At 46.2% G+C, this 12,832-nt stretch overlaps 1 protein-coding gene across 2 annotated transcripts; it reads right to left on the reverse strand.

Moving 5' to 3' along the window:
• On the reverse strand, positions 1 to 12,325 carry Slc35g2 (solute carrier family 35 member G2). 2 transcript variants are annotated; one of them, XM_090323354.1, is made up of 2 exons: positions 12,180 to 12,325; positions 1 to 1,444 (listed from the first exon to the last, which is right to left on the reverse strand). In XM_090323354.1, the coding sequence occupies exon 2, from the start codon at positions 1,422 to 1,424 to the stop codon at positions 186 to 188; it is 1,239 nt and encodes a 412-aa protein (XP_090179480.1). In that variant the 5' UTR covers positions 1,425 to 1,444; positions 12,180 to 12,325; the 3' UTR covers positions 1 to 185. The 2 variants fall into 2 exon arrangements, with proteins under 2 accessions (XP_090179480.1, XP_090179479.1); XM_090323353.1 differs by having other exon boundaries at positions 12,176 to 12,325.
• Positions 12,326 to 12,832: the final 507 nt, after the last annotated feature.

Raw genomic sequence — 12,832 nt, forward strand, 5'->3', positions numbered from 1 at the left:
TCATCTCTTATTTAATATTTATTCTTGAATATATTAGACTAATTTTTCTGCATCTGCGCATATTTAATTATATTATATAGCACTCTGTCAGTTATAGAACACAAAAGACATTTATAGGTAAACCTTAAAGTGGCAGTGTCACATGTGCCTAAGTGGACGTTAACCAGACAATAGGAATCGTATATTCATTTCGTGGGAGATTCTAGTATTTCCTGATAGTCTTCCCTTCTTAAATTCCTCCAGTAAAGCTTATAGCCGGCAAGGACAAACACGCTAATCATAATGACCACGCCTCCGAAGACATCATATACGCTTGGAAATATGTGTAACACGACAAGCTGCAAGATCATCGCCACCACAATCTCCAGGTGCTGGACCGTGCTGACCAAAGCAGGATGGAATTTGTCCAACGCATAATACACCCCTAAGAAGGCTACGGTAGAGCAGACGCAAATGGCTAGGAGATAACTCCATGTTTCTCCGTCTAAAGGGATGATGGGTTCTTGGAGAACAAACATGGTCGACAGGCCCCAGATGGTCCCGGTCCACCCGAACGTAAACAGGGCGCTCCACATGCTGACCTTGTCTCTGATGGATCTGTACACTATCATGGACAGAGCTGTGGTCATTCCAGCCATCACGGTCATGGTGTACCCAAAGGCTTCTTTCCAGGCATTCAGCAAAGAATTCTCCTCATCCACAATATTGGGGATCATGACAAGACACACCCCGACGATGCTGCAAACCACAGTGGTTAGATCCACGCAGGCCATTTTCTCATCCACCAGTAAAAAGGCCAAGACGGCGCTAAACACCGTCGTGGTGGCTCTCCACATGACAGTCCCGTTGCTGGGAGGAACGATGGAAAAGGAGGTGTACGCACAGGTGATAGAGATGACATTGCATACCCCATAAAAGAAGAGGCGCAATCTGTACCCCCGGGGTCCAAACGGGGCCTCCTGGTGGTAGCACACAACTAACACGGAGAAGACCTGCAAGACAGAACGGATAAAAATGAGCTCTAAGGAGGGAACTCTGGACCGATCGGACACAAGCCGAGTAATGAGAGCCACACAGCCGTGGGCTAAAGCAGATCCAAACAACACGATCCACATTTTTCGAGACTGAAAGATATTCTTTTCGGCAAAGCCCTGGAATCGGCCCGTCTCGCTGGTCCTTGGGGCTTCTGTGGAGAGAGGCTGAGTGTCTATGGTGCCAAAGAAAGTTCTTCCTTTCCTTCTCATTTCACTCAGGAGACCTTTCTTGGGGTTCTGGTCCAGAAAATTCCCATAGTCCTCATTGATTTCCTCGTAGCTGTCATCTCCCAGCTGGGGATAATGAGAAGTGTACTTGACCATCTCCGTGTTGGGATGTATTTTTACCCGTTTCTTCACTGGATATTGTTTGGATTGTGAAGTATCCATTTCTTCAGGTATTCAAGTCTCTGTAAAGAAATAATAAAAGACAAACGTGTATATTCATGCTACTGTGAAGAACTCAACTCCATTATCACAGTAGTGCATCAATTCAAGGACCTAAAAGAAGGATGGCCACAAAGGTGGGGAAACACTATAAAAGGTTTTCTTTCTCAGCTGGGCACTGGTGGCTCACACTTGTCATCCTAGCTACTCAGGGGGCTGAGAGCTGAGGATCACAGTTCAAAAGCAGCCCAGGCAGGGAAGTCTATCAGACTCCTATCTCCAAGGATCCACCAGAAAACCAGAAGTGGAGCTGTTTCTCAAAGTGGTAGAGCACTGGCTTTGAGCAAAAAGAGCTCAGGGAAAGTGCTCAGTGCCCGAGTTCAAGCCCCATGACCAACCAAAAAGATGAAGCAGGAGAGGAGAAGAGAAGAAAGGTTTTCACTCCCATCTCTAGCCATCTCTCATTCTGTTTGTCCTTTGTCTCAGTCAATTTCTTTTTTCTTTTCCTTTGGTCACTTGTGGGGCTTGAACTCTCCGTCAACATTATTTCACATCTTGACCTATTGATTGTTTTTCTTCCATCTTTAAAAAAAACAGTCCATATAAAATAAAAAAATTTAAAAATTCAAATGACAATGTAACAATGTAGGTATCTACTGACACAGAAAAGTATAGTGTGTGGAAAGTGGCGCTGTGGCTCAAGGGGTAGGGTGGTAGCCTTCAGCTAAAGAGCTCAGGGACAGCACCCTGGCCCAGAGTTCAAGACCCACGACTGACCAAAAAAAAAAAGGTACAGTGTGTGTGTGTGTGTGTGAGCACATGTGTGCACGCGTACACGCTGGTATCATGAGCTTGAACTCGGCCTGGGCACTGTCCCTTAGCTGTTTCATTCAAGGCTGGTACTCTATCACTTGAGCAACAGCTCCACTTCCAGCTTTTTGGGGGGTTAATTGGAGACAAGAGTCTCATGGATGTTCCTTCTTGCCCAGGCTTTGAAGCTTGATCCTCAGATCTCAGGATTACAGACTTGAGTCCCTAATGCCCAGCTATATATTGTTGCATAAGAAAAAAAAATGTTACACCTTAAAATTTTCCTCTTCTTATAAGTTACATAAGTCAGGTAAAGAGTACCCCTTCTCTTGCTCTCTCCTAGCTTTTCCCCTCCTGTCCCCACCCACAAGTTGTACAGTTCGTTTTCAACCCAGTGTCGAGTGAGTATCATTGCTGCATTTTTTTAACCTTTGTCCCTGCATTTCTGTGTCCACTCCCTTATCATCCCAAAGACAGATAAGGCAAAAATAAAACAAACACAATGGGGGGAAAAACTCTCTTTTTAAGCATTTTTAAGGGAACAGAGCAACGAAATATGACCAAGTCTTCCCATCTAGTGATTCCTCTTCCACCCACCCCCAAAGAGAAGAGAGAGAGAAAAAAAAAAAATGAGAGAAGAGAAAAAGCTTTTTTTTTTTTTTGGCTCTTGACTTCTTGGTTCTTTGCCAAAACTCTTAAACTGTGGCCCAGAAACCTAATGCAATTCTGCTCCCTGGCACCATCTGGACAGCCAACTGTTCAATTCTGTTTGCTGCTTCCTTTTCTGAACGGCATCCTACTCCTTTCTGCTGCTAGACGTCATGACAAACACACAACGAGGCCTCCCTACGGGTCACATTCCTAGCACCAGGCGAATGGGCATGTGCTTTATGCCCCAAAGGTTGGCGGGACATTTCCACCTCTAGTCATGCTTCAACTTAAAACAGTTTTCTCTCCTTACTTCCCCCCTTCTGTTTTGGGACACACTACCATCTTTCTACTTCCCTAGCTAGGAATCTAGGAATCTGTTTTGGGTTTTGTTGGGGTTTTGGGGGGTTTTGTTCTGTTTTATTTTGTTTTGTAGGCCACGGAGCTTGAACTCAGGGCCTCGGTGCTTTCCCTGGGCTAGTGCTGTACCACTTGAGCCACAGTTCCAGCTATTTGGTGGTTAATTGGAGAAAACAGTTTTACCAACTTTCCTGCTCTGGCTGTCTTCGAACCGTGATCCTCGGATCTCAGCCTCCTAAATACTTAGGATTACAGACATTAGCCACCAGCATTTGGAAGCAGCTGCTTCTGCCCTCTCCTTCTCTCCCTCCCCCTCCTCCTCCTCCTCCTCCTCTTCTCCTCTTCCTCCTCCTCCTCCTCTTCTCCTCCTCCTCCTTTTTTATTTATCTCTACACTGTTAAAATAGATCCTTGCTAAAACTTAAGGAGGAAAAAAAAAGAACCTAGGATTCTTTGCAAACCTACTCCATATCGAATTTCAACTTCCTGTCTCTTTCCTCAGTGGCTCCTTAATAATAGGCGCTATTAATCCTCGGCTTCTTAGCGCCTCCACACTGTGCTCTAAGCCACCAGTCTGTGTCTTCCCTGGCAGCCCAATCATTTCCCTCTGCCTCCCTTCTACCAACTTCCCTCTGCTCCACACACAGTCCTATTTTTAAGGCCAATCCAAATTCTATCTTAAGAAAGAGGCCTTCCCTGACATCTCGAACCACGTGCGTTTTCATCCTTATCGAATGTTCTGTGTGTGTGTGTGTGTGTGTGTGTGCGCGCGCGCGCGCACACACACACGCTCGCACGCAGGTGTATGTGCACTAATCCTGGGGGGGCTTAAACTCAGCATCTGGGCATTGTCCTTGAACAGTTTTGCTCAAAGCCAGCACTCTATCACTTGACCCACAGCACCACTTCCAGCTTTTTTGTGTAGTGGACAACAGAGTCTCAGAGACTTCCCTGCCCAGGATAACTTTGAATCAACATCCTCAGATCCCAGCCTCCTGAGTAGCTAAGGTGACAGGCATGAGCCAACAGCTCCTGGCTAGTTCTGATTTTTTTTCTCTCTATTATTATAAGCAGATATTAGTTGTGTGGAGGTGGAGAGGCTCATTGTGAAAATTCCATATATATATAGATATAGACATAGATATATATAGATATAATATCTATATAGATACACATACATACACACACTCACACACACACACACAATGTATCATCTACTGCCAACCCGCTGTCTTTCTCCTTTATCCAACTCTCCCTTCTTCAAACACTCCCAAGTTCTGGAGGTTCACACCTGCGGTCCTAGCTACTCAGGAGGCTGAGATATGAGGATCACTGTTCAAAGCCAGCCCAGGCAGGAAAATATGTGAGATTCTTATCTCCAATGAACCCGCTAGAAAACTGGAAGTAGAACTGTGGTTCAAAGTGGTAGAGCGCTAGCCTTGGGCATAAAAAGCTCAGGGACAGCCCTAAGACTCTGAGTTCAAGCCTCAGGACAGCACAAATAGATAGACAGATAGGCAGGCAGGCAGATGAGTTTCAACAGGTTTCGTTGTTCAGTTTTCATCTATGCAGCTAGCCTACAGGGACCACATTCTTCCTCATCACGGTCTTTAAGGATTTCACTGTGTTTCAGATGAGCACATATTAAGCTTAGCTCACAGGAATCTTCTCTGTGGCTCCCCTCCCCCATCCTCTCTTTCCTGCCCCTCAAAAAAGCAGGAAGTGGAGCTATGATTCCTGGAGTAGAGTGCCAATCTTTAGCAAAAAAAAAAAAAAAGCTAAGAGACAGTGCTGAAGCCCCTGAGTTCAAGCCCCAGTATAGGCACCAACAAGAAAAACTGGAAAAAAAAATTACTGCTGACCTTTTCTCTCCTAATGACTCATTACTCAAGAAAAGTAAAATGAAAATTAACGTGTGCCGTCTAGGCATAATTCCAACAGGGGAATGAAAAGGCACAGACAATTATTTCAAAGAATGGTCTGGTAATCTCCCCACTCAGTTAGCTCTAAGGGGAATATGTCTTTCTCCTCCCCTTTAAGGCAAAAACATAACATCTTTCTTCTTAGACCTACGACTGATAATATAATCTCTTTTCCAAAGAGAGTCACTAATCTAATATTTCCCAAGCTAAATGTTCTTTAATGTTTGATGGCTTTATTAGATAGAGATGTTTAGTCCCCCCCACCCCCTCTGAAAATAAGAAGAGCTTTGAAACATTTGAGTGACACATTGTGAATTGTGAGGCTAGGTCATCAAACTGCTTCTTCTCAGCTGGTATCCTTGGGCTTGGACCCTCAAGCAGCCGGATACGCCGTCTGACTTGCCAGAGCCACCATAATGTAAGGAAACTCAACTAGCCCACATAGTGAAAGCACAGATTCTGAGACCATAACAAGAGTAAGAAATGCCTAATCAGCTTAAGCCCATCATAACAAGGAGGGTTTGGAGGCGTGGTTCTGGAGTATTCTCACACCAGCTACGTATTTCATGGCATACTCTGAATCAGAATCACCAACCTCATCACTCTTTTCCAAAATCCTCATTCACAGAAACCACAATAGACAACAAAATGACTATTACTTTAAGTCATTAAATTTACAGGGGATAGAGGGATTGTGATGGGGAAGGAGACAGTATTGGTGCTGGAACTCAGGACCAGGGTACTTTCCCTTAGCTTGTTTTTCCCCCACTCACATTAACTGGCACAGTTAATGTGAAATGGGTATCAAAATCAATCAATGCATCATTTGGAGGGTGGCATTTTTTTAACTTTGTGTATATATATATATATATTTTTTTTTTTTTTTTTTTGCCTGTCGTGGGTCTTGAACTCAGGGCCTAAACATTGTCCTTGGACTTTTCTCAAGGCTAGTACTCTACCACTTGAGCCACAGCACCACTTCCAGCTTTTTTCTATGCATGTGATACCAAGGAATCGAACCCAGGTCTTTGTGCATGCTAGGCAAGCACTAAGGCTAGGCTACCACGAAGGCCAAACTCCTAGCTCCATGGGGGTGGCATTTTTATGCAAATTTGCATAAGAACCAAGTGTATAAGTAGTACAAATACAAGACTTCAACGACTAAATAACACAAATAGGTAACTCGATCCATTAAAGACATTTCAGAGTCCTTAATGATACCACATTTTTAAGCCAGATGCTTGGTGGTTCATGCTTATAATTCTCACTACTTGCAAAGCTGAGATATGAGGAGCTGGTTCTGAATCAGCCAAGGCAGAAAAGAGAGTGAGATATTTGATTCCCAGTTAAGCAGCAAGAAAGCTGAAAGCAGAGATGTGGCTCAAGTGATAGAGGGCTAGCCTTGAATTCCAGTCCCTGAGTTCAAACCTCAGGACCACCCACCCCTCAAAAAAATAAAAGAAAGGGCTGGGAGGATGGGGAAGGTAACTAGAAGTAGTGAGCACAACTGTAATTCTAGCTCTGAGGCAGAAAGTTGCAAATCTGAGGCCAGCCTGGGCTATATAACAAGACCATGTCTCAAAAGATAAACGTAAAAAGGAGGGTTTGGAGGCGTGGTTCAGTAGTAAGGTATTTGCCAATGAACACAAACCACCCAAGAGTGAGCTCTAGTCCCATTTTAGACAAACAGGAAAAAAAAAAAAACGAGAAAGAAACATTGTATATTTAGCCTCACCATCTTTGGCAAGGTTTGGCTGTCAGACCTCCCAGATTTCCTTTACTATTAAGTTCCCAGGGCCTAACTGAATGGTTCCTGAACTAATCTACATCTGCTTTTCTAAATTAAACCATTCTCAATCAATTATAGACTCCACTGAAGATACACAGATTGGAGGATCCCAGGTTGAACTTCAGTTGCCAGTTTCCTGCTTCTTAGAGACTGCCTCCCCAGTCTGGCTCAGTCAAGTGCATCCAAGAACAAATCCACAGTGTTCTGTTAGCAGAACCTGCCTAGAAAGCCCATGAGACTCTTATCTCCAATTAACCACCAGAAAGCCAGAGGAGAAGCTGGGGTTTAAGTGGTAGAGTGCTGGCCTTATGTGAAAAGCTAAATGGTTAGCATAAAGCTCTGACTACAAGTCCCAACAGTGGCACATACACACAGAAATTTATAAATCTAAAGCACAAAACTTTATTTTGGTTACTATATATATATATAATTATTGCAGGAAATTTCCAGAAATCTAGGAATGCTAACAAAACTACTTATAATTCTCTTATACAAAAGTAACCACTACCTTTAAGGACTTTTCAATTTAATAATAGTTTCAGGGGCTGGGAACATGGTTTAGTGGTAGAGTGCTCGCCTAGCATGCACAAAGACCGGGATTCGATTCCTCAGTACCACATACAAAGAAAAAGCCAGAAGTGGTGCTGTGGCTCAAGTGGTAGAATTCTAGCCTTGAGAAAGCCCAAGGACAGTGCTCAGGCCCTGAGCTCAAGCTCCAGGACTGGCAAAAAAAAAAAAAAAAAGTATTTTGTGGCAGTTTTCAAACAAGTAGGTTGATGTGGGTCGTGTGAAGGCGGTGAGGCCTGATTTGGAAGATGGCAGTTTATGTTGTGACACTCCGAAATCCATTCTGGCACACTGATGAATGTGCCAGCTGGCAGTTGAAGAATGTGCTGGAATGCAAGACTTGAGCCATTTTTAACCGACACTTCCCTTTCCAGAAAAGATCCTTTCTAATCACTGAAGTAGTGGTTTTACCAATTGGCATAAAATATGTTATCCTCAATAAACATACAAGTACCATCTAGTATGAATTTTCTAATTGCTGGGGGACAGGGGCAGGGCAGGGGGTAGGGAGTAGGGAAGAGAGTGTTTTAAGGCAGGCACTTAACGACTGTCATCCTAGCTACTCAGGAGATCTGAGGATCATGGTTCAAAGCCAGCCTAGGCACTGAAGTCCCTGAGAATCTTATCTTCAATGAACCACCAGAAAATCAGAAGTGGCTCTGTGGCTCAAGTGGTAGAGTATTGGTCTTGAGCTGAAGAGCTCAGGGACAGTACTGAGGCCCAGAGTCCAAGCATACACACCACACACACACACACACACACACACACACACACACACACACACACACGATTTTAGGTCACTCTATGCTTTAAAACACGTGTGGTGTGTGTGTGTGTGTGTGTGTGTGTAGAAGGCAGAATTCCATACTTAAATCACCAATTAGATTAGATGCTAGTTAAAATGTAAAATAAATTCTTGGATTCTTCCAATATGCTGTTAAGGTAGTTCTTCTAAGTGGCTTATTATTTACCTAACTTTTAGCAGACAGAGACTGGGGAGGGGGAGGGAAGGGGGGGGAGAGAGAACATCAAACATCCCAGTTGGGTTCTCTGATCTGCAATGATCTCTGAACAAGAAAGGAACACTCCAGGATTCACAATGTATTCTCAAGTCCCTCCAACACCACACACACCACCTGCTCACGTTTACACTGTGTTTTGTGTATTTATTTATTTATTTGCTGCTGCTGTTTGTCTACGTGGGAGCCAAGTCTGAAGTCCCTCTGGGGAAGGCTGAGCACACGGAAACCGGCAGTCATAACTGATTCCCCCCATGAGGGAAATCACTCACTAAAATGACAGCTCTGTCACTGCTTGCCAGTCACCAAAGGTCATTAGAATCACGTAAAAGCTGAGCCCCGGTGACTCATGCCTGTAATCTTGGCCAAAAAACAAAAAACAAAAAAAAGAAAGAAAAGAAAAGTTCTGGAGATGACCCTATCTCAACGAGAAAGCTGGCGTGTTGGTGAGCTCCTGTCGTCCCAGATACATCGGAGTCAGTTTAGGGCAGTCCTAGAGAAAAGGCGAGACTCCGGCTCAAAAATAACCAAAGCAGGGGCCGGGAGTTTGACCTAGTGCTGGAGTGTTTGCCTAGCATGCACGAAGACCCAGGTTCAACTCCTCGATACCACATACATAGACAAAAGCTGGAAGTGGTGCTGAGGCTCAAGTGGTAGAGCTCTAGCCTTGAGAACAGGCCCTTGGGTCAAACCCCAGTATCTCCCGCCCCCAAATCAATTATGATCATTAAGTGGGTGAAAGCAGTGTCAATATTCAATGGGCACACGTGAAAATGGAACCCCAGGAACTTGAGGGGAGGGGGGGTGGGGTTGGGAGAGGAGGAGGAGAAGGATGGAAGGGGCCACATGGCCCAAGGTCATGGTACTCACAAACTGGCGGTTTGGATGGAAACTCCTCTGTACAACTACTTAAAGTGTTCAACATTAAAAAAGACAAGGCCCTTAAGAAAGGAAACCCGACTCTCCTCTGTCCATCAAATGTTGAGTGGATCTTTACAATATTTGGAGGGCTGTCTCATACACCTAGATGTATTAAAATCGCTCTCCTCTTGAACAAAGAGAGCACTGGTACTCATGAGACTCTATGTGGGAAATGAGCTGTACAATTTGTGGGCGAGAGAGTGAAAGAAAAAATGACTTTGTCAGGGCTAGGAGTTTGGCCTAGTGGTAGAGTGCTTGCTTAGCATGCATGAAGACCCAGGTTCGATTCCTTGGTACCACCTATATAGAAAAAGCCGGAAGTGGTGCTGAGGCTCAAGTGGTAGAGAACCAGCCTTAAGCAAAAAAGTTCAAGGACTGCACCCAGGCCCTGAGTTGGGCCCCAGGACCAGCACCAAAAATAAATACATAAATAATCAAGCAATTTCCATGTAGGATTACTGAGTAAAAGGAAAGCTATAAGAATATTTGTGTTGGGCATTCATGACCCACACCTCTACTCCTAGCTACTCAGGAGGCTGAGAGCTGAAGACTGGGTTTCGAAGCTAGCCTGGGCAGGAAAGTCTACGAAAATTGGAAATGGCATTGTGGCTCAAAGCAGTAGAGTGCTAGCCTTGAGCAAAACAAGCTCAGGGACAGCGTTCAAGTCCTAGGATGGGCACACAAGGGGGGAAGAAGTATTTATGGTTTGATTCTGTCTACATAAAAATGTATACACATGGGGCCAGGAGTTTGGCCTAGTGGTTAAAGTGCTTGCCTAGCATGCACGAAGACCCGGGTTCGAGTCCTCGGTACCACATACATAGAAAAAAGCCAGAAGTGGTGCTGAGGCTCAAGTAGTAGAGCGCTAGGCTTGAGAAAGTCCAAGGACAGTGCTCAGGCCCTGAGCTCAAGGCCAGGACTGGCAAAAAAAAAAAAATGTATACACATTTGTAGATGGTAGAATTTCTTTTTACCTTTCAAATTTATGTGTGTGTGTATATATATATATATCACACATTATTTGTGTGAATTTACTTTAAAGTCGGGGGGGGGGAACCTATCTTCACTGGCAGGAAAAATAAATCATTACCCTGGATTTTAGTCAAACAAGAATAGTTTCTCCAAAACTCAACTGTAGCTCTTATATTTCAGTGGCATCTGTGGGAGGAAAAACTGTGGATAAACAGAGTCTATTACAGAGAAAATACGAGTGGATGCTACCCAAACAAAACAGAGGTGAAAGATTTTACCAAGTAAGAGGAATGTCTTTATTATCGCATTTGAGAGAGTTCTGTGCATGTGTGTGTATTTTCTATTACATTTTCATGACTACTAAAAAATATGTGTATTCCAAATGGCAGAGGAAAAAAATATAACAGAATTATCCTTGGCTATACTGACATAAGTTACCACCTCATAAATCTTCATGTGAATATGGAAAAATCTGACCTGAGCAGATGGGTTTCATGCTGTACCCCTAAAACATGCACAGATTTCTGATCTTCTGGACCAGGAAATGAAGTCAGCACTAAAATAGTACAGTAGATACCATTATCCATCTTCCAGAATTTCAAATTAAAAGGCTCCTCATGGCAGCAATATTCCTTCTTTCGAAATAGAGCCAGGAAGCGGAGTGCCTGTGGCTCAAGCCTATAATCCTAGATACACAAGAGGCTCAGATCCTGGTCTTGAACCAGCTCCAATTAACTGTGTGTATGTGGGGGTGGGGGGGAAGCTGGAAGTGATCAAGTGGTTAAACAGTAGCCTTGAGCTAAAGAGCCCAGGAGCAGAGCCCAGGCCTTAAGGCCTGGCTGGTACCTCTCTGTCCATCTGCCTTGGAGATTGGCTATATGTTGCAAGGTCTGTCTAGGCAGGCCTCTGACCAGGAAGGAAGCCAGCACACTCAAGGACAAGGCGAGGCCCTGGCTGAAGAGGCCCTGAGCCACCCCCCCACCCATCCAGGCCCAGTCCTCATCCCCACTCTTGGTGGAATGGGGTGAAGAAAAGCCTCCTGATAAAATGTTCCCCACACCTGCCAGGCCTCTGAGCCTGGCCTTTCCTCCTCCTCCTCCATCACTCCTGGTTTTTGAACCCCCTGGGGCCAGGGGTGGGGAGGGGGGCAGATTTCTACACACCGTTTCATGGGCCAGGAACCACATCAACCTCAGCTCAGGCACTCCTGGCGCTCAAGAATCACCCGGAGGGGAGATGATAAGAAAGTGACCACAAACCTGCTTCTTGCTTCCATTCTTTCTGGTTGGTCTTGTTTTTTAAACACCCACCCAGCTGTGGTTGAGGTGGTATTTGAAGAGGCCAACAGGGACCTGAGGGGGAGGGGGTGTCACCTGGAGGCAGAAAAACTAGCCCCCCATCCTTTTTATCATTGGGGAAAGAAAAAGGGAGAGGTGGGGGGTGGAGGGGAGGGAGAGACACTAGGGCAGCAGGGAAGGGAAGGTGAGAGCCCCGCAGGAGACGATTCCGACCTTCACCCCAGCCCAGTGCCAGATCTCCTGGGGTCTCAGAGAGGTTGGGGGCCCCCCTCTTCCCCAGGGGCTTCTCCCCAGGTGGTGCAGAGCTGAGATTAGCACAGCCTCGCTGCGGCCCTGGGCGGGCGGGGGTGGGGTGTGGGCAGAGCTCAGGGTCCCCTCCCACGCCGGCCCTGACGCAGGCGGGGTGCCCCCCCTCCACTGCCCGCCCCCCCCACACCGCACCCCATTACCTGCCTGTGGAGGCGGGAGATGGCCACCAGGAGATGTTCCGCGCCCCGTCCAAGCCTGCTCCTCCTCCGAGAGATCCTTGCCAGGAACTCTTCCTCCCGACCCACGCGGGGCGGGGGGCCGGCTGCCAGGAGCGGCTGCGAGCCCGGGGCCGGCGGAGGGGCGGGGGGGGGGGGGGGGGGGGGCGCACTGCGCCTGCGCGCTGCCCGCCGGCCCAGCCCCCAGCCTGGCCGGGAGTGGGGGAGGGGGAGGGGCGGGGGGATGGGCTGGGAATGGGCAGGCTCTTTGGGGGGGGCAGATCTGCAGTGATGACCATCCTCTCTAAGGGGATGGGGGGACGATGGGGGGGTCCCCCTCCCCCACCCTCCCCCTCCCTCCCAGGAGGTGGGGTGGGTTAGGGTTCCCTGGAGGTTGGTTCTGGGGCTTGCCTGGAGGACACCAGGCCCTGAGTTTCAAATCTCAATTACTAATTTTATTTTATTTTTTTCCTTTAAATTGTGCTCCAAAAAGAAATGCACTCTTCCTCCGCATGCTGATTTTATTTTTAATTTTATGGTCGTGGTGATGTATAGAGGGGTCACAGTGACATTCGTCAGGTAGAGTGGGTACCTTACTTCTTGGATATTGATACCCCTCCCCTTTCCCGTGTTTTCCCTCCC

Source organism: Megascapheus bottae, chromosome 32, assembly GCF_031878675.1.
Source record: "Megascapheus bottae isolate mThoBot1 chromosome 32, mThoBot2.hap1, whole genome shotgun sequence".
Taxonomy (NCBI): Eukaryota; Metazoa; Chordata; class Mammalia; order Rodentia; family Geomyidae; genus Megascapheus; species Megascapheus bottae.

Coding starts and splice junctions, on each gene's coding strand:
- Slc35g2 (XM_090323354.1), bottom strand. CDS start 1,424: ATGGATACTTCACAATCCAAACAATATCCAGTGAAGAAACGGGTAAAA.